Source organism: Python bivittatus, unplaced genomic scaffold (assembly GCF_059951505.1).
Source record: "Python bivittatus isolate LINGU-HERP-01145 unplaced genomic scaffold, Pbiv_v1 ctg000310_np1212, whole genome shotgun sequence".
Lineage (NCBI taxonomy): Eukaryota > Metazoa > Chordata > Lepidosauria > Squamata > Pythonidae > Python > Python bivittatus.
This window is the reverse complement of record NW_028277054.1, coordinates 9,434,682-9,454,959: the sequence shown is the minus strand read 5'-3', so window position 1 is coordinate 9,454,959 and position 20,278 is coordinate 9,434,682. Positions and strand designations below refer to the sequence as shown.

Below are 20,278 nucleotides of genomic sequence, written 5' to 3'. Positions count from 1 at the left end.
CATAGCCTGAGAACACCTAACGCATATCTAATGAGTGGGATTGAAAGTTCATATACATACCTCAATAAATAAAATGAACAAGTATAATGTTTTTGACTCATTTAATTGGGTTCTCTCTATCTAGTTTTAGGACTTGGGCAGAGAACAGATCACATTTTAGGTCCTATTTATCCAGAAATATTGAAAATTCAAAAGGGTACATAAACTTTTAAGCAGCACTGTAAGTCCTATTACGACAAGGAGAATTTTGTTATTTTAGAGTGCATGTTTTATTTTGTTCTATATTGCTGCCAACTGGGTGTTTTGGGACCAGTCCCTCTCTCTCAGCCCTAGGAAGAAGGCAAGGCAAGGCACTTCTGAAACAAGTTGCCAAGAAAATGGTACTGACTTGTTCCTATCCTTGCCAGCAGTCACGACTGGCTCAAAGGCACAAAATATGATATTATATTCCTTTCCATTCTTTTTTTTTTCCTTAGTTCAACGCCTCGCAAAGGCCATCCACTGATGGCAAGATAGGGACGTAACCAAACAAATGCATGAATGAATTCCCTCCCTGGAGCCAGCCACACACACAGCACATACAAGGCCAGTCGACTTCTTCCCTGCAAAATAGGTTAGAGACCTTGTGAGGGAGGCAGAATCATCAGGAAAACCACAGGGAAAGCAAGGGATGTGAGATCAAAGTCTGTCCACCAACCTTCCCAGAAAAAAACCCCACCGAACTTAAAAATTCCTGCACTGAAATAATACAATAGATCGAGATTTATAACATTACAATAAAGGGGGGGGGGAGAACCAACCAAACTTAAATATTCCAATATTCCTGCACTGAAATCTGCACTGAAATAATACAATGGATCGAGATTTATAACATTACAGTAAGGGGGTGGGGGGAGACCCAAACTTAAAATATTCCTGCACTGAAATCTGCACTGAAATAATACAACGGATCCGGATTTGTAACATTACAATAAAAGGGCCCCAGCCTTCCCCCCACCCCGCTCGCACAACAGCGAGGCAGGCAGCCGGGTCGCCCTTCCACACGTCCCCATCCCCGCGCCTCCACGGCGAGAGAAGGGGAAGCGAGCCCGTCCCGCTTCGCCGCTCGGGCCCTTTTGAGCTCGGCTCCCCCGCCGCGGCCCGGGCCTGGCGTCCCGGCAGCCGCCCGCTCTCCCTCCAGGCCGGCCTCCCCGGCGCGTCCTCAGGCGGCAGGGGGCGGCGTCGGGCCGGGCAGGCGGCTTCCTTCCCCGTCCCTCCCCTTCCCCACCTCCCTGCGCTTCGGAACATGGCGGCGGCGGCGGCGGCGATAACGGCGGCGAGCGAGTGAGGCAGCCCGGCGCTCGGCCGCAGGTGAGCGAGCGAGCGGGCGGGCTCGGAGGCCGCCGCGCGGCGCGGACGAGCCCGGTGGGCGGGCGCGGCCTGGCCGCCGGGTGCGGGACGCCTCCGCCCCGCGCAGGCCCGGCCCTCCGGGGGCAGCCCGGGCCATCCTGGCCGGGTGACAGCGGCCGACCCGCTTGCCTCGGCGGGCTCGGCTCCCAGGGCGCCGCGGGCGGGCCTCTGGGGGCGGCTTCCCTCGCTTGAGGGTTGCGGGGCTGAGGGGGGAGGCAGGCCGAGCTGTGTCCCTGCCCGGGGGGCTGCCCCTCGCTTCCTCGGGCGGGGGGTCTGGTCTGCCTCCTGCGCCCCTTCTTGGAGGAAGCGCAGCCTTCCCTCTTCTCTGGCCTTCCCTGGAGCATCCCCTGCCTGAGGCGCCACAGCTTCCTTGCCCGGGGCGTGCTGCCCAGAGGGCTCAGACCCCCGCCTCGGGAGAGGGGCTGAAGGGGCACCCCTCTGGAGGGCACCGCTTGGGGAAGGAGGCCCCGCCAAGGGAGGCACGCGTGGAATGGGCTGCCCTGGGATGGAAGGGGGTGGCTGGCTGAGGGGTCTTGAAAAGCAGCCTGGAAGAGGGCGGCGGGCGGCTGTGGACCCAGGTTGCTCAATGGAGTCTGTAGGCTGAGGGGCAGCAGGAAAGCAGGGAGCATGACATAAAAGCAGTTATTTTTCATGGCGTGGCTGGGCTTCCTGGAGCCACTTTTCTGGCTGCTGCAGAAGTCGAGAGGTTAGACAATTTGGCCCAGGGCTGCTTTCACTTACTAATAGAAGATTCCTTGGCTCGTTTTTTTTCCTCTTGATCTGATCCTGGTGATCAGGATTCCCTCTGGTTCTTCTCCTGTCCTCCACCTGGCGCCAGATACTCCCTGATTCATCAGAAACCCTCCCTAACTGATCTTCTGATGCTTCCTGAAAAGTAGTTTGGGATGGTCAGCTGCATGCTTTGGGCTTTCTTTCCTGTGATTAAAATGATGTACTGGCGTTTACTGAAGAAAGTGGGCTCTAGAGTACAAAGAATTTCTAAGTATAAATAGGGCAAATATGTTTTTAACTCGGTGCCTGAAAATTCCAACTTTATTATTAAGTAAACTACCTCCCTCTTGGAAGGCATTTGGCTGCTGTAAGCTGCTCAGAGTTGTCTGGAGTGGGCAGCCATAATAAATTTAATAAATAATACTGATACAGGAATCATTCTAGTCACAGAAAAAAGTAGTTCTCTCTGTCTCACTCACTCACACACACACATACACACAGTTCTCCAGATTTAACTTGGATTGGCTAGTTCACAAACAAACCATTTTCTGGCTTTGCATACAATGTTGAACTGTCAACTAACCAAATGGTCTGGGTTAACACAACACACTAATCCGCAAAAAACTGATCAGTGGTACAGCCAGCCAAGCTTAGCATGCTGTATGAATGCAGGCGCTAGTTTGGAACAGAACTGTTTAAATGTGTTATATGAACTCAGCCATTTTGTTTATAGTCTGCTCTTGTGTTACGTGCATATGTTCTGGATTGTCAGTGCAAGCATGTTATTGTTACAGTTTTGAAAGCTTCATCTACAAACCCACACCGGTTACTTTTTGGAATTTAAACTTTAAGAGTCTGTTTTTTCTAATGCTTATTTAGTGTAGCTATATGTCTTAACTTCAGCCAAAAGTTATGACTGATCAATGGGAGTATTTTGTTTTAGAAGTAGATTGATGTACAAAATAAAATTTCCAAGCCCATCCACATAGAAAGGGCTTGCTTTTCACAACCTATTTTATGTCCAGGGTATGAAATATAGTCTAGAGTAAGAGCTCTACTACTGTGGTCTGTGTGGTACATTCCTTTGATAGGCTTGTTTTAGTAGTATCTTTGATTCTTAAAACTTGCTTGGGCTTTAATTTGTTCTGTCTTGATGGTTATTCATTCAACTGTAAATTTGTCTTACCTGTCAGGAACAGGATACATGTAATCTCTCAACTAAAGGATTGGTGTTGGCAAAACATACATTAGAAGGGGCTGGAAGGGGTAGCTGTTCTGACTGAGACAATTCCATATTACTGAAATGAAGGCCCTACAGTTGGATGGACAATCATCCATTTTGTAGTTCAGAGGCTTAAAACTGAAATGCTGTTGCATTACTGAACCATCTTCTGATTTAGAGATGCATAGAGAATGCATAGTTAAAGTTGTGACAAATGAATCTATTAAAACCAAAGGATAAAATACAATTTCAATCTCAATTGTTTTGGCATTTTGCATAAAGAAGAGATCATCCTTTCCCCTGCCTGGTCATTTTTTTCCTCAAAATCTTCCCTTGCCTTTTCCCCTCCCTCTAAATTCTCTAAATAGATTTTTTTTTAAATTATGAATTGTTTGGAGGTACCTGATGCAGCTGTCTTGCTCAAGCTAAAGAGGTTTTAATCTGGTTGGTGAATGGATGGGAGATTATCTAGAAACCTTATGTATGCTGTCTTAAATTCCATAAGGAGGGATAAATAAATTTTTAAAAATGTGGAACCCCGTCTATCATGCTGTAAAAGAAGAAAATGAACAATTTGCTTTCCAGACCACTAAGCACAGTTCAAAATGAAATTGCTTTAAGAAAGGGCAGTTTAAACAAGACAATAGAAAACCTATCTTTTCATCAAGAAAAGCTATGATTTTTAGTTGTGGTTCATTTTTCAAAAGAAAAAGCAAATCTTGAACAAGATACAGATTCTGAGATGGAAGACTTATCCTTTGAGCCCAGATATTGGAAGGTGGCTGTGGTTATATTCACTGAAATAAAACTACCTAAAGGCTTTGGTATTAAAATGCCTCTTGTGTCTTATATAATTTAATTTCATATTGGAAAAAGATACAAAAGTTGATCCCTGGATTAAATGAAGCAATACTAAGGAATCTGCTTCTAGCATTCAGCTTAGACTGAGGTGACTGCATAGATTTGTTTGCAGTTCTGATCATTTTGTTCTTGAAGTTAAGCCCACAAAATAGTTTACTAGTCCCTGTACAATAAAACCAAAAGTAATAACTCTCTTTAATATAAGGCCATGAGTGCTCAAACTCAAATTAACTTGGAATGGGTTTTGTGAGCTGTTCAGATCTGAAACAAGCTACATGTGAACGCTACAGTGTTGCAAAATTGTCACCTATGTATACAGCCCTCCACACTACACTTCCATAAGGTCGTGACAGCCTGACCAGTGGTTAAATTATGGGTATTGTACTTCAAAACATCTTGAAGGCAATAGATTGTCCATCCTTAATGTACACAATTATGCATGCTGTAGAGACTTACTAGAGAGAACCGTTTCTTCCTTTCTCATGGTACAAGAATTACTGGTCACCAAATGAACTGGGCAGTTTTAGGACAGACAAAGCTACCTTTTTGGACAATGCATTATTCATTGAATGTAAGGTCATGGCAGGTGAAGCATGTTTTTAAAAAGAGATAGAGAACCCCATAGAAGGAGGGGAGATTGTTTGTGGTTGTTGGCCGTAATCACTAATGCAGTGGTTCCCAACCTTTTCTATGCCCCACACCCCTAGGAAATGTTTGATTAATGTTTGCACCCCCTACAAAAGTAATATCACATTTGAAGATGAAGAAGTCTAATTTCTAATGCAGGTGAACAAATTGAACTTAAAAAATAAGCTTTTAACTCAGTGCATTAAATTGTCACACCCCCTGAAATCCCATCTCGCACCCCTGCATTAATGGATTCTGCACTTGTTTGTGGGGAGGCAGCAGAGAAGCTTTGGACTGCCTCCTGTGCAGAAAAGAGGTGCTGGATTAGATCCACCAAAGTTCTGGCATGTCTTCCCCATCTCCCTGTATTCCATTTTATGTTCTTGTATTCATGAGTAGTTGAAACATTATTTGAATGAATCCTAAGAATCCTGCCTTGATTAAGTGGCACTTAAAGGTGCTCAATTTAAGCCAAGCTAGATACAACATTTGTCACATAGCTTGCCATAACGTGTGACTGATTTTTTAAAAAACAACCTATAGCTGTTGCATTGGAAAATTGGCTGGGGGTGGGAGTGAAATCCTTTGTGGATAAGAATGGTCCCCAAACTATTCACAGTGAGAAAAAAGGTTTTTGTAGTTGGGGGGAAGAAAAGATTACAAGTAAGCCATGAGCTAGCTCCAAGATATTTAAGCATCTCACTTTAACATACAGTACATGCTTTTGCGCCTTCCAGTGGTTTTGCTGATAGTCTGCAGAGCCAGAGGGAAGACTCAACATTGCACTGAAGAGCATGCAGACCCAGTATTTATGCTATAGCTAGGATTTAGTACTTAGTGCTTCCAAAAGTGTTTTCTTGTCTGGAAAGCAAAGTGGAAAAGGAGAATAAATTCTATTGCTAAAAGCAAGACTTACACTTTCACTGATCATGAATTACCTTTCCTTTGTGTCTCCATGTCACAGGAAGTGGGTGTGGCTTCCTGTCCTACAACTGGCCATTTGCAATGTTGCTGAAGGCTGTCTATCTGGTTGGTATATATTTTTGATGGACTTTCCTGAGATCTTCAGATGCTAGAAATTCTTTCTTCTGCTTTCTTTCAAATTTAGAGGTGAAATATCTTGGCAGGCCTACCGTTTTAAAGTCTTATGATCAACATAGAATATTCCATACCCACACTGACCTTCTAACTTATAAATCAGTTACTAAGATTTTTGTGATTGTGTTTTTTTAAAATCAGCAAAGCTGTTTCTTGAAACCAAGTAGCTACAACAAATATGTCTTAAGGTCAATTTCTATTTATTTATTTAGAAAATATAAATGCCAGCCTTTCCTTGAACGGGTCTGCTGGGCAGCTTAAAAGGAACAGTAAAAAGTCTATTAGCACAATAACAAAACATAACAAATGTAAAGCGCAGAAACTAGAACAGTAGCATTTTATAAATACATTTCACATTTGTACTGTTATTTTGATTGAGACCTGCTCTGATAAGAAGTGCTGAAAAACATCTATAAATTTGTCCAAATGAAGTAATGGGTTCATTTTCCCTTGACTCTTCTGATACTCAGAAAAAGATAGATATTCTTATAGTATTTTTTTAGAATTCTTTAGGGGGTGTTTGATATTCAAGCACGAAGAAAATCCTTGTTTCTTCCTCTCAGAACAAGGCAAAGTTTTAAGAAATGTTTTAATCCTCTCTTTCTATGTCGAACTGCAAGAGTATGCGCAGACACGGGAGCATCTCCTAATTAGAATTCACAGCCTTTTACTCTCCCAGTTATGTCTAATCTACTGGTGAAAATGGTTAACAACTTCAGTGTCTGCTAGAGATCAGAATGAACTGAATTCTCACACTCTCTTTGAGGTTACCCTCTCTCCACTGCTGTAGTTGGCTCTGATGCACTCTTTCAAAAAGTTGGCTCTCGCTCTGTTTCGCTCTTGTGTCTACAAGAGTGAATCAGTCCAGAAATCTCTTCATGCTGTGTGGTTCCCCTCACCCCTCCAACACTAACATGCCTCTGTGACCGTGAAAGCATGTTAGTTTTCTCCCATTCAGAATATATGTATACACACACGCTCAGCTTCTCTACTGTTGGAACATCTGACTCTGTGCCAGAGATTGCAGGAGGCTCCCATTTCTTTGTGATAACAGTATCTAGGGAACTGTTCTGATTAATGAATTGCTGGAACTATTTGCTGCTGTCCTGTTGAGCATGTTGTGAGCAGACATAAAACAGGGCTTCTCCTAATGCGGTGTTGATATTGACAGTGAGAGAAGAGAGGGTCAAAGAGATGGTATTTCCAAGTGCACACGCTAATTGCTATAGTAGAATTTATTAAAACTCATTAGTCCTGAATCTTGCCCATGGTCTCATTCTTTGACATCAACAGTGAGAAATAAGCCAATTTTTTTTTCCCTTTCTTAGAATGTATAGTCATCTTTTGCTGACTAAGATCCTTCTTTCTCATGCGTCCTCCCAAAGGTCTCCCCTCTCTCCTTGAGGCTCGAGTCCAGCTTGCAGAAGCTATAGCCAGGAGACTTTTCAGTAGGCAGGAAAATTACGTTTGCTCCCTGCCTCCTGGCATGTCTGTTAGCTTCAGGCTGGGCTGCGATGCTTGCCAGAAGTGCTTTGCCCTGTTCTAGCCTTCCAATATTCCTGGCTATTTTGCAATTTTAAGAGGAGACCAGCCATCAGAAAGAAGGCAGCATGGTAATATGTTGATGAAGATTCTCAGTCATCCAGGTGGAATTATCTGGAGGTTGAGTCATGGCAACTGGACTTCTTTTCTTTTGGTTTATGAGGTCCCCCCAACCAACTTTCTAGACTGAAGAAGCTGCCTGGACAAGCAGCAAAACGTATCAGACCAAAAAAAAAGAAGTCCAGTTGCCATGACTCAACCTCCAGAAAAGGCAGGTAGCAACTCAGAAGGGCTTGCTGGAAAGCAGATATTCCCTGAAGTTCCTGGAAATGTGGGATAGTGACATTCTCCATGTAAAAACCCTGGTCGTTTTCCAGAAGTTTTGTAAAAGGACCTTCCTGGATACATGTACTCTGAAAAAGTCTGTTTGAACTTAGCGGGCTTATTCCTGGTAACAGAATAAAGGATTACAGCTAAGAGTACTTTGGGAACAACAGTCTAGTAGGGTGAAAGTGAAGAGTAGTTTTTGAGAGAGTACATTGCCCATAGTGCAAACACATGCAATACTCACACACACACACACACTTTTCCTTCATTGTTGCCTTTGAAATACTGCAAAAAAATCGTATACCAGGAAGCAAAAAAAGCCCCTGACTTTGCAGCCATAATTGATGGAACAGAGAAACATAATCATTAGTGCCACTTTTCAGTAATGAAAATTCAGAATCTGGATCTGCGACTTTAGGTATCACCTGTGTAGGAACACGTCCTCTTGAACTCTGTAGGACTTCATACACAGTCACTGGATTGCAAGTTAATTTCTGTTATCGTTATCCAGTAAGGAGGAGAGAACACAAAACTATTATGTGCTTTCAAAGTCTGAATGATATGTTTCTATAACTTTGCTAGCTTTCCCTTTTTTCCTTCCACACAGTTTAGTTACCACGTCTGTTTACTCCTTTATCAGTGGCCAAAAATAAAGTCTAATTGAGATTTACCCATTAAACAAAAACAGACATAGGATGATCTTATTAATTATTTTCTTATTCCTAGTTATACATTTAAAGTTATTTGGTGTTATTAAGAAACAGCTTGTTCAGCTATGAAAAGAGTAGAATTCTTGAATAGTTTCTTGCCTGTTTCATAAAGTTATCAGTTTATTTTTTAGCACATACCCTGAAATCTCACTAGGAATCATTTAAATTCTATTTCCATTGAATAAACTATATTCATAACTTGAAAACATTGTTGCAGTGAAGTCAGTTTTTTAAAATAAAATGAGATAGCATATTAGAGCAGTGCAACTTTCTTCTTAAAAAAAGTATTTTTGACAATATTTTCAATGCATGAATAATTTAAAAATTAAAATATGATCTGTTTATTTCCAGAAAGTATCCATCATACTTCATCAGAAACTACATAATCTAATAAAACACATAAAGAGAAAACAAATTTAGTTGCAAGAATTTAAAAAGTATATATTAAAACTCGTAATAATCAAATTAGGATGTTATACATCAAAATAAAAGTATCTAATTTCTGGCATAAGATGTCCAAACTGATGAGTTTCAGTTAAAAGGATTTTCCAGAGTTGTGCTTTACCACAATCTAGTCTGGAAATATGACTGAAAATCACCTGTTGTCATCAGGTAAGGTCACAGATTGCATATAGTATGAGGCTGACAAAAGGGACTCTCAGCCACAGTCACCACTTGACAAAACAGGGAAAAAAAGATGGATTTTTAAAAATCTATAAATTATGAACCTGTTCCTTCAAAGGGAGTGCAATCCCAAGGCAGCTAAGGCAGTTACCGCTGCAAAAAATAGAATGGAATGGTTACAAATAGTTGGTTCATTCATAAGCCCTGGAACTAAAATGCAGATGTTCGCAAAGGATATTTGGTTTGAAGTTTGAAATAAAAGAGAACTTGATTTCCAGTACTTTTGCTTACAATTGTTGACCACTTCTCAAGGTGTTTGTGTGCATTGTCTTTTTCCCTCCAGTCACCTTCAGATTAGTAAACCTAAGCCAGTTGCAGAGTGAGGACCTGTATCAGGCAATATAATGCGGAAGCCAAGCCCTCAGAAAGGTAAGTCATCATATTCAGTTTGCTAATCGCTTCAGTAACTTGAAATGAGACATGAATGGGGCCACTGTTGAAGGATATCGATGCTTTTAAGTAAACATCCAGACAAGAAGGACTTTGGGTTGTGTTTAAATATTGGGAACTAGAAAACCACTTCAAGTATTTTTATCCCTTTCTTCTTTCATGCCTTTTGTTGCTGGGTTGTTGGGTTTTTTTCTCCTTTTTATCTCTATCGTGTACATGCTAAGGCTCTTTTAGACAAAGCAAAGTTTAATCTGCTAAAATCACTAGTCTAATATGTGCGATACATGTGTTTGTTGGCCTCATTAAAGGAAAGGAGCTGCTCTCAAGTAAAACTGTATAGGATTGTATTGTTATTGTGAAAAATCTTTTCAAAAGAACATGGCACTTCTCTAGGTCAGATCAGGTCTCTCTAATCCCATATTCTTTCTCACCATGGTTCACTAGAGGTCTCTCAGGAGTAAAGAGTATTGTAGTCCTCTCCTGTATGTGCATTGCAGTAACTAGTACTAAGAACAGTGTTGCACCTCTAACTGGAAATAATGCATAACCATCAACAGCCGTTGATAGCTTGAATACATTCAGTTCCTTGTCAGTGCAACTCAAGCTTGTGACCGTCACTATTTCTTGTAGAACAAAATTCTGCTGTTTAATGATGTACAATGTAAAGAAGTACTTTTTTCTGAATCTCTTGTCTTTTTTTTTTTTTTGAAGGGAGGGAGGGATGAATCCAGGTTTTCTAGGTGACCCTATCCATTTTTTTCTCTCTCCTGTGTACTTTTATACACTTTCTGCCCCTTTCCAGTTGTACATACACTGTTTGAGATTTATTTATTTATCATATTTATATAGCCACCCATCTCACACAAGGTGACTCTGGGCGGCGTACAACAATTAAAAAAATAAATACATAAAAACAATAACAAATAAAAAACTGTAAAAACACACAAAATGGGAGGGGATAAAATTAGTAAGGGAGCCATCGTAAAATCTGAGCCCCAGGCCTGATCACATAGCCAGGTCTTGAGGGACTTACAGAATGTTAAAAGGGATGGAGCTAATCTCAATTCCAGGGGGAGAAGATTCCACAAGGCAGGCACCACAGAAGAGAAGGCCGACCTGGGAACTGCCAAATGCAATTCTCTAGTAGACGGGATCTGCAGCATGCCTTCTCAGCCAGATCTGATGGGATGCGCAGATGTAATCAGGGAGAGGTGGTCCCTCAGGTAACCCAGCCCCATGCCATGAAGGGCTTTAAAGGTCAAAAACAGCACCTTGAATTGGACCCAGAAGCAAACTGGCAACCAGTGCAGCTCGCAAAGCAGAGATGTAACATGTACCACCCTAGGGGCATACATAACTGCCTGCGCCGCTGCATTTTGCACTAGCTGAAGCTTCCGGATACTCTTCAAGGGCAGCCCCATGTAGAGATTCAGATGTTTGTTGGGTTCTTGGTGTTTGCAGAGATTTCATTACCAGGCTAGGTAGCATCATTGGTGCAGGGGAGAGTATTGTTTGCTGTCAAGCTTCTACCTGATAGAAGCCTGGCAGAACACATCCATAAGCATCAACTGGCAGCCAGAAGATATGATGAAAACTCATTAATGTGCCAACGCATAGATAAATTCAACCACAATTTCAACTGGGACACCACTTATTTTCTAGACCAAGCCAAATCCAAAAATGCTAGGGAATTCCTTGAAGCTTGATATTCAGACCAATCAGCCATCAACAGACACATAGAGATAAACCCATCTACATACCATTAAAAAATATATATTCAACCAAAGATTAAGGAAGGAAACAAACAGTCCAGAGCATATCCTCTCTAACAACCAACACTCAGTTAAGCAGGAGACAGCATCAGATAAACAGGGAAGAAACAGTACAACAGTCAATAACAGTCAAGAAAGAAACAATCAAGGAACAAGTTTCACAGGGTTAGTTAGATATAAACAGCCACAAACTCTACTCTTCCCTGCACTGATTTATTGAGAGAGAGAGAGAGACATACATACATACATACATACACACACACACACACACACATTTTATTAAGAATTTTATATTCTTTATATTCCTTCCTTCTACTTCTAACAGTCTTAATCTTTAGTCCATTCAAATATTGTCATAGGATTTTATTTCTCTTCATTTCTTCTTTGTCCCATTGCACAGAGTTCTTCAAGGCTTTAACAAACCTCTTTTGTAAATCCAGTAGCAAAAAATTATCCAGGTCACCCTCTTGGTTTGTCATTTGTATATCCCTTTTAAATTTTAAAACCTCAGCTAGTTTCTTTTGTAGATCCAGTGAAACATCCTTTTCTAAGTCATTCTTTTGGCCTGTTAGTTGTAAACCTACTTCCGATACCATCTCTATCTTGTCAGATAAAATTTGTTCTACGTCTGTCATTTCTCCAATAACATATTTTGGACATAGCCTATCCACAGAAGCAGACATTGTTGAAATTGTGACTACTATTTTCTGATTCCATTCTTCAAAAGTCTCCTTCAATATTTTCATTGTTATAATGTTTTACAATATTTTACAGGCTTATAAATCTTTCCTCTACCTAAAAACTTTAATCCAGTCTAATGTCCAGTTCATGAAATGATGAAATTGCTTATCTTCTAAAAACCAAAACAGAATCTATTTCCCATGAGAAGCTGTTTGTTCTTTATAATTAATGCCAAAATCTTATTGTAAAAGTTTCAATATTCCAATTTTAGCTGGACCCTTAGTCTATAACTTTCAAAGATCAAAGTCTTATTTAGCTTCTTGCTGTTTATTTCAGATTCTTTAAATTCTTAAACTTATGATTAGAATTTTCTTTCACTCAGGATTGAAGGCAGACTCACCTGGTATTTTCAAACTTGTCAGCCTGAAGGTCTCTAATAACTTAGAAGTAGTTAATAAGCAATTTCTGAAAGTGATTAGAAAGTGAGGTTTGCAAACTTAGTGTCCTTTAAAAGTCTCTGCCACGGTTGTAAGCAAGATGGCTAATGCTATGGTCTCCCAGCACTCCAACCCGGGGAAAACCACTGTCCTCCCTCGCAAGGAGCGGCTGTCCAGAGCACATGTGGGCAATCTCCTGTCCTCTCTTTATCTGGAGAGGTTCCAAGGAACCGGCCTATTCACAGATTCCTTGGCATTTGTCGCAGCCATCAGCTCAGCTTTCAAGAGCCATCTTTAGTTTGCCATACCTTCCCCAGAAGTCCTCTCCCCTGCACTGATGATGTTACCTAGTCTGGTAATGAAATGTCTGTAATAAAACAACCAAGCTCAGCAGACACCAAGAATCCAGCAGTTCAACTTTGAGCTACATATATATTTTCTACTGTTAGATTCAGTTATTTTTCAGATTTCAGATCCCATCATACAGGGCATTATTTACATTATAAGCTTCAAATATTAATATAACCTCTCAGCCAGATATACCCTCCCAAGGATCTTGGATGAATGTGAAAATGTTCTCCCACCTAATGTTTAGTTGAGGTTCAGTTTCTCCCAAATTAAGCTCTTGGATATGTCCAGGAACAGGTTTAGTGTACTCTGATAACCTGAAAACAAAATCTGGAGAATTGTATACACAGATATTGTACAGTGATAACTGTACTGCAGATGTGACCCATACAGAACAAAGTAAGAAAATATTACATAGAGTTCTTAACAAAATTAAGAGCAAGCAGGACAAAATAAAAAATTGTGCCATTCTGTTCTTGAGCTGCATTGCTGAGTAATCTCAGCAATTTCACTTATTTAATACTTCAAAAAGAAGCAAAAAGCAGCAAAATACACTATGCATAATATCAAATAGCCTATCACATAATGAGCAATTATGTGTTATGAAAACATAAGGCAAGAAAGAAACTTCCAGTTCATGAAAGGTGGTTCCGGTTCTGTACACTGAGCAGTGTCTCACATAGGTCTTACGCAATTTAGTTTTAGGTAAGTTTTATTAACATCACATGGGATTTCATCTATGGCAGGTCAGGCAATGAGCTGAATGTGGAGCCAAGCTCCTATACTGCATCCAAGAATGTGAGGTCCAAGTCTGTCTTGCTAGCATTGATTGACTGATTTGCAGGTGGGGGAAGAGAAAATGTAAGTGCTGAGAACTCTAAGAGGAACTAAGTACAGCTTCAAAGTTCATTGGATTTCAGCATCAGGTTTTTCTTAATTCTAAACCATTTAATTGAAACAAAATATATCCAGTGAAGTGGCAGTTTGAAGAAACTTAACTTCTCCAGCCAGGGGTCTATTAGCTTGTTGTTCTGCATACCATTTTAATCCATTGATGTTGCTCTGCTAGTGATGCTTGCAATTCACTTATTTTGCCTAGGAAGTGTAGTGGCTGGCAACCTTTTGGATTCCACCACTACAAACTCCCTACCTTCCTGCTTATAAACAAACTTTTTGCCTATGATGACATTTTTAAGGCAGTCCTAGCTTGCTATTCTGAAAACTGGCTGAAGGGAGCTCTTTTGAGTCTATACTGTCTCTTTGGCACCATATGCTTATAATCCCAGCATGGTGCAAGCCAGTGCTATGTTGGCAGATGCCTCCTTGACTTTTAATGAGGCATGAAACCAACAACCAGCCTACCTCACAGTACTTTCCTCTAGTGGCTGTAATCTTTTCTTCTCCCACTGCAACAGAAATGCTTGGGTTGTGACATATGCATGCCAGGCAGATTTTCTTTAAGGCTGTTTGCTTGCTGCTCTCTTTTGCCTCCCTCTCCCCCCACAACTAATCATTTTAGAAGAGGAGTTTCTGATTAAACCAAGCTTATTATTTGTGTAGCAGTCTGCTAAATTTACACAGAACAAGACAGGAGGAGATTGCAGTGAAGAGGGCAGGATCCACTCTCCATTGTTGCCACACTTCATTTAGAAAGTAGAAGAGCAATTGCAAGAAATTCTCATGCTTGACTTATGCTGCTGCTGCTGCTGCTGCTGCTGCTGCTGCTGCTGCTGCTGCTGCTGCTGCTGCTGCTGCTGCCGCCGCCGCCGCCACTGCTTCTCCACTTCCTTCTGCTCTGAACTGCTTTTGTGTCTCTGACGGCTCCTCCCACAGGATTGGTAGCCCCTCTCTGGCCCCACTTGTCCCTTAATAAAGTGAGAGTATATGGAGAAAAGGAGCAATCCAGGTGAGCATGCTGAGAGGCAGCTGGAGCCATGGATAATAAAGATGATGCTTGATTAGTTAAAGTTGAGGTTGGCCTCCATGGATTTTAGTCTTGCGCTCAGATAATCATCATCTTCATAGAGTACAAATCCTCCAGCTGAAACTGCTGCTGTGGTCTCTGGTTATGACTACTGTATAATACAATTCAAAACTAGCACCTGTGTTTGTAACCAGGCAGCTTGTTCTCAGTGCAGATGGCTCTCTTGCAAGCCATTGGAGAATATAGTTCTCATTGTTACAGGGATCCTGGATGTATACTCCCTGAATTTTGGTAGCAGCCTCTCTTTTCTCACTTTTGAACATCTGTCCTAATCAGGTTTTGTTTGTCTCAAAATTAATGACAGCTGCAAATACAGTTTCACCTTTTGAAAGCCAGGAAATGGGTTGCTACAGTCAGCAGGCCAGTAGTTCCCAAACAATGTCTAGAGAGCATTACAAATTTCAGATGGAAACCCTGAGGTCTTGTGAAATGTGGTGGTCTCATTTGGCCCTTAATTGAAAATGAATAAATATGTTTTCATTTAATTATGGGGTCCTGTAGACCAAGGGTGCCATGATACCCAGGCATTGGATTGCTGACTCCTGGTTTTGGCCACCTCCGTGAGGGTGGTGGTCCCAAGATCTTCAAGATGCCAGACACAGCATTGCAATCAAAACCTCACCTCTTTAGTACATGAGGCAACATCACACACACACACACACAGAAGTGGTGGAGCTTCTATGATTCTTGCAGATTTTGACACACCCCCCCGGACATCTCTGTCTGTTTTGTAGTGCTTGAGAGTTTTAGAAGATGATGTAGCAGTCTGCAAAAAGGGAGAAAGATTGAAAATAACTGCACTAGGTAACTCTGTGAGATAGTTCTTCAGTATCCCAATGTATTTAGTCGTTTAGTCATTTCGATGCTCACCTTCCATTTCCTTTTATAAGGAAATGGAGGCTTATTTATTTTTTGCCACATATAGACAGATGTGCCATCACTCTACACGGCCATCTCTTCTAGGCTTTGTTTTGTGGGCTTTACTTCTCATGCCCAGCAGATGTAGAGTTGGTGGGATGTTGTGGCACTGTAGTGGGAAGTATGATGCCTTTTGTGTGGATTTGTGGGTTTGTATTTGTTTTTCATTTTTATGGAACATTCCTGTAAGCCACTTAGGATTATCATGTATAAGATAGACAGCTGTATATGTTTTTGAAATAAAAACAGATAAACAAACAGGAATGGGGTAGTCTGAAGGAATGCAGGTATCTTTTTTCCTTGGATTGAGGGCAAAAAGAAAGAAAGCTAAGCTGGTTTGCTTTGTAGAGGAAAGATGTCTCACCCCAAAGGTTAAAGATGTTTTGAGTTTGACCAAAGCGTAGTGGGCAATATGGGGCATATTTGCTTACATGAGAAAAGTTATAATAATGTAATTAATGTGGGGTTATTTTCTTTTTACTCACTTTTAATGGTCTTAGCAATAGATTGGAAAGATGGCAAAAAGCACAAGTATGGACGCCTGTCTGAACCACCTTCTCAGTACCAAGGTATGAATGTTTCTGTGTCCTTTTTTTCTTTGTTGGAAAATTAGGATGTCATTCTTCAAAAGAGGGAATGACAAGTAGATGAAATGATCTCATTTAAAGTGGCCACAAGCTGCCTTGTACTTACTTACTTAATTTATTAGAATTAATTCTAGCTCCAGTTTCAGGCAGAGGTTTTCCTTAGCTCTTTTAAATGAGTTCAGGAAGAGATGCCAGGGACCTCTGAGCCTTTATAGAGCAGATGTTTCGATCTGAAGAATCTTGGTCTCTGTGCTGATAAAGAAATCATGATCATGGCAGTCTGTTCTGGGCAAGCAGTTTGCGAAAATGCAGTGTGTATCTGCAATAAGGATGCATATAGCTAACGCACACATGTGCAATATCTCTGATGGACTCAGAACCCAGTCTACCTACAGTGGGGCAAAAAAGTATTTAGTCAGCCACCAATTGTGCAAATTCTCCCACTTAAAAAGATGAGAGAGGCCTGTAATTTTCATCATAGGTATACCTCAACTATGAGAGACAAAATGGGGGGAAAAATCCAGAAAATCACATTGTCTGATTTTTAAAGAATTTATTTGCAAATCATGGTGGAAAATAAGTATTTGGTCACCTACAAACAAGCAAGATGTCTGGCTCTCACAGACCTGTAACTACTTCTTTAAGAGGCTCCTCTGTCCTCCACTCATTACCTGTAGTAATGGCACCTGTTTGACCTTGTTATCAGTATAAAAGACACCTGTCCACAACCTCAAACAGTCACACTCCAAACTCTACTATGGGCAAGACCAAAGAGCTGTTGAAGGACATCAGAAACAAAATTGTAGACCTGCACCAGGCTGGGAAGACTGAATCTGCAATAGGCAAGCAGCTTGGTGTGAAGAAATCAACTGTGGGAGCAATAATTAGAAAGTGGAAGACATACAAGACCACTGATAATCTCCTTCGATCTGGGGCTCCACGCAAGATCTCACTCCGTGGGGTCAAAATGATCACAAGAACGGTGAGCAAAAATCCCAGAACCACACGGGGGGACCTAGTGAATGACCTGCAGAGAGCTGGGACCAAAGTAACAAAGGCTACCATCAGTAACACACTACGCTGCCAGGGACTCAAATCCTACAGTGCCAGACGTGTCCCCCTGCTTAAGCCAGTACATGTCTGGGCCCGTCTGAAGTTTGCTAGAGAGCATTTGGATGATCCAGAAGAGGATTGGGAGAATATTATATGGTCAGATGAAACCAAAGTAGAACGTTTTGGTCTAAACTCAACTCGTTGTGTTTGGAGGAGAGAGAATGCTGAGTTGCATCCAAAGAACACCATACCTACTGTGAAGCATGGGGGTGGAAACATCATGCTTTGGGGCTGTTTTTCTGCAAAGGGACCAGGACGACTGATCTGTGAAAAGGAAAGAATGAATGGGGCCATGTATCGTGAGATTTTGAGTGAACACCTCCTTCCATCAGCAAGGGCATTGAAGATGAAACGTGGCTGGGTCTTTCAGCATGACAATGATCCCAAACAAGGAGTGGCTTCGTAAGAAGCATTTCAAGGTCCTGGAGTGGCCTAGCCAGTCTCCAGATCTCAACCCCATGGAAAACCTTTGGAGGGAGTTGAAAGTCCGTGTTGCCCAGTGACAGCCCCAAAACATCACTGCTCTAGAGGAGATCTGCATGGAGGAATGGGCCAAAATACCAGCAACAGTGTGTGAAAACCTTGTGAAGACTTACAGAAAACGTTTGACCTCTGTCATTGCCAACAAAGGATATATAACAAAGTATTGAGATGGACTTTTGATACTGACCAAATACTTATTTTCCACCATGATTTGCAAATAAATTCTTTAAAAATCAGACAATGTGATTTTCTGGATTTTTTCCCCCATTTTGTCTCTCATAGTTGAGGTATACCTGTGATGAAAATTACAGGCCTCTCTCATCTTTTTAAGTGGGAGAACTTGCACAATTGGTGGCTGACTAAATACTTTTTTGCCCCACTGTATATAAACACAGAGGCTTATTTCTAAGGCGATACATCTGAGATAGCATATTTCTAACTGTGCAGTTGCTTGAAATTGCTGCCATTTTGATGAGCATGATATATGTGAACCAATCCAGGATGAGGTGCTTTCATAGCTGGCTCACAGTTATTGACTTCCTCTGTCCTTAAACGTGAAAAGCCTGTATCTAAGTCCCATATAAGAGTATATGGTTGCAAGTTAATCTGCAATACATAATTGTTCCACTTGGTATCTATAAAATGAGTAGGTTTTTTTTAAACAGAGGCTGGGTAGCCACCTGTCAGGAATGCTGTAGTAGTAGAGTTCATGTTATCAGCAACAGTTGGATTAGGTGGCCTTTTAAAGGACCCAAGGCTTACATTGTGGGAAGGATATATCACTGTTATCAAATGTTCCTGTCAGGGTCTGGTGGTGACCTTCTCTTGTGGAGGCCGGATTGTTCAGCTCCCTAAAGAAAGTGGTGGTCATTAGTCCAGATGGCTTCAAAGGGGGGTTGGATTTGTGGAGGGATGGCCACTTTATAACTATTGGTTCATGATGCCTAACTGAAAACTCTAAGGCCAGGACCACTAAGCTGCTAATATCTAGTGTTTGGGACCAGCAGTGGGGAAGACATTTGCCTTTCTATTTTGCTTACTGTGGAGGCAAGATTAGGGTGGGTGGGCTTATTTGATTGGCTTTTATATGCTAAATCATATGTATGCGTGCATGCGTGTGCATGTGTGTATGTATCTTTTCTCTTCCTTTGAGTTAATTTTGCTGCATTCCCATAGTATGAGCCATATGGAGCTGACAATATGAGCAAGCCCTTAGAGAAAAGAGGGCAGGTTGCCACTGAAAACAGTTGGATGATTATCAAAATGTAATGAAGCTAATTGTTGCATGAAAAATTATAAAAACAAATGATGTTTTGGTAATTCTCTCATAAGCTGAAAAACATTTTTTGCTATATAAAAAGTCATGTGGTAATTAAAGTGTGAAGTTCCATACTTGAGATGAGATATTGTTAAATGTGTATAGTACAGTACTTAGCTTTTCATACTGGCTAGTTTTATACACCATACTAAACCCTAGATCCAAGAATCAAATATTATTGGATCATTCATACAACAATCTATGCCCAATCAAATACATCATGTTACGGTTTAAAGTGATGGTCTGAATCACAAAACACTCAAACTAATCAACCCCTTTTTATCTTACTGTAGTTTAGCACAGGGTTACCCAACCTTTTTTGACCCAATGCCCCTTTACAAAATCATTTTCAGCCCAATGCCTCCTCAAATTATGTATATGTCAATGCCTCCTATTATGCATGTTCCATATTCAAAGTTGACAGTTGCTATTTCCAAATCTTGATGTAGTAATCACATTAGTCTAATTCAAAGCAGCCAGAAGTCATGTGATCTGAGATTATATGATCTAAGATAAATGACAACCTATTGCCAGACTGGGAATCTTGTAGAGCTCTGGGGCATGGCATCATCACAATCATATCTGACCTCTAATGTCAGTGCCCCCTAACTGAACTCAAACTTCTCTCTAAAGTTTATAGTCACATCATTGGAAAATGCTGGCTTAGCATGTTTTGTGAACACAGTAGCTGTGTTGTATTGAGGTCCAACTCTGCAACTTTAACAGTTTCCTTTTATTAGTGTATTAAGAAGTGTATTAAGTAAGCCAATTACGTTTTTTTTAAAAGTACATATCTATTTGAGGTGTACTACCATATTCTTTTGCCTACGAACTAAGAATAGAGGTACATGTTTTACAGAACATGAGAATGTTGCCAAAATGTCAGATACATGTATCCCTTTCCTCTTCTTCCTGAATCCATGGTACTCAGTATCCTGACATCATTATTATAAGCATATCCTTGACAATGATGAATAAGGGATAGGGAAATTATGTTATAATGATAAGAAAACTGAGTAAATTGTGAATACGTTGAAGTAGACATTAGAGAAGGG

At 41.0% G+C, this 20,278-nt stretch overlaps 1 protein-coding gene across 3 annotated transcripts in view; it reads left to right on the top strand.

Annotated features, from left to right (window-relative positions):
- The first annotated feature begins 1,226 nt into the window (after window positions 1-1,226).
- Window positions 1,227-20,278, top strand: part of SCMH1 (Scm polycomb group protein homolog 1) — a 47,402-nt gene continuing 28,350 nt past the window's right edge. Inside the window, exons 1-4 of one of the 3 annotated variants that reach the window (XM_088140045.1) lie at window positions 1,227-1,350; window positions 5,796-5,860; window positions 9,476-9,561; window positions 16,223-16,291. In XM_088140045.1, coding sequence (XP_087996171.1) covers window positions 9,537-9,561; window positions 16,223-16,291 — 94 coding nt within the window. In that variant the 5' untranslated portion in view covers window positions 1,227-1,350; window positions 5,796-5,860; window positions 9,476-9,536. Of the gene's footprint in view, window positions 1,351-5,795; window positions 5,861-9,475; window positions 9,562-14,559; window positions 14,727-16,222; window positions 16,292-20,278 lie in introns of those variants that run through there. The other 2 variants (XM_088140047.1, XM_088140046.1) reach the window with 2 other exon arrangements.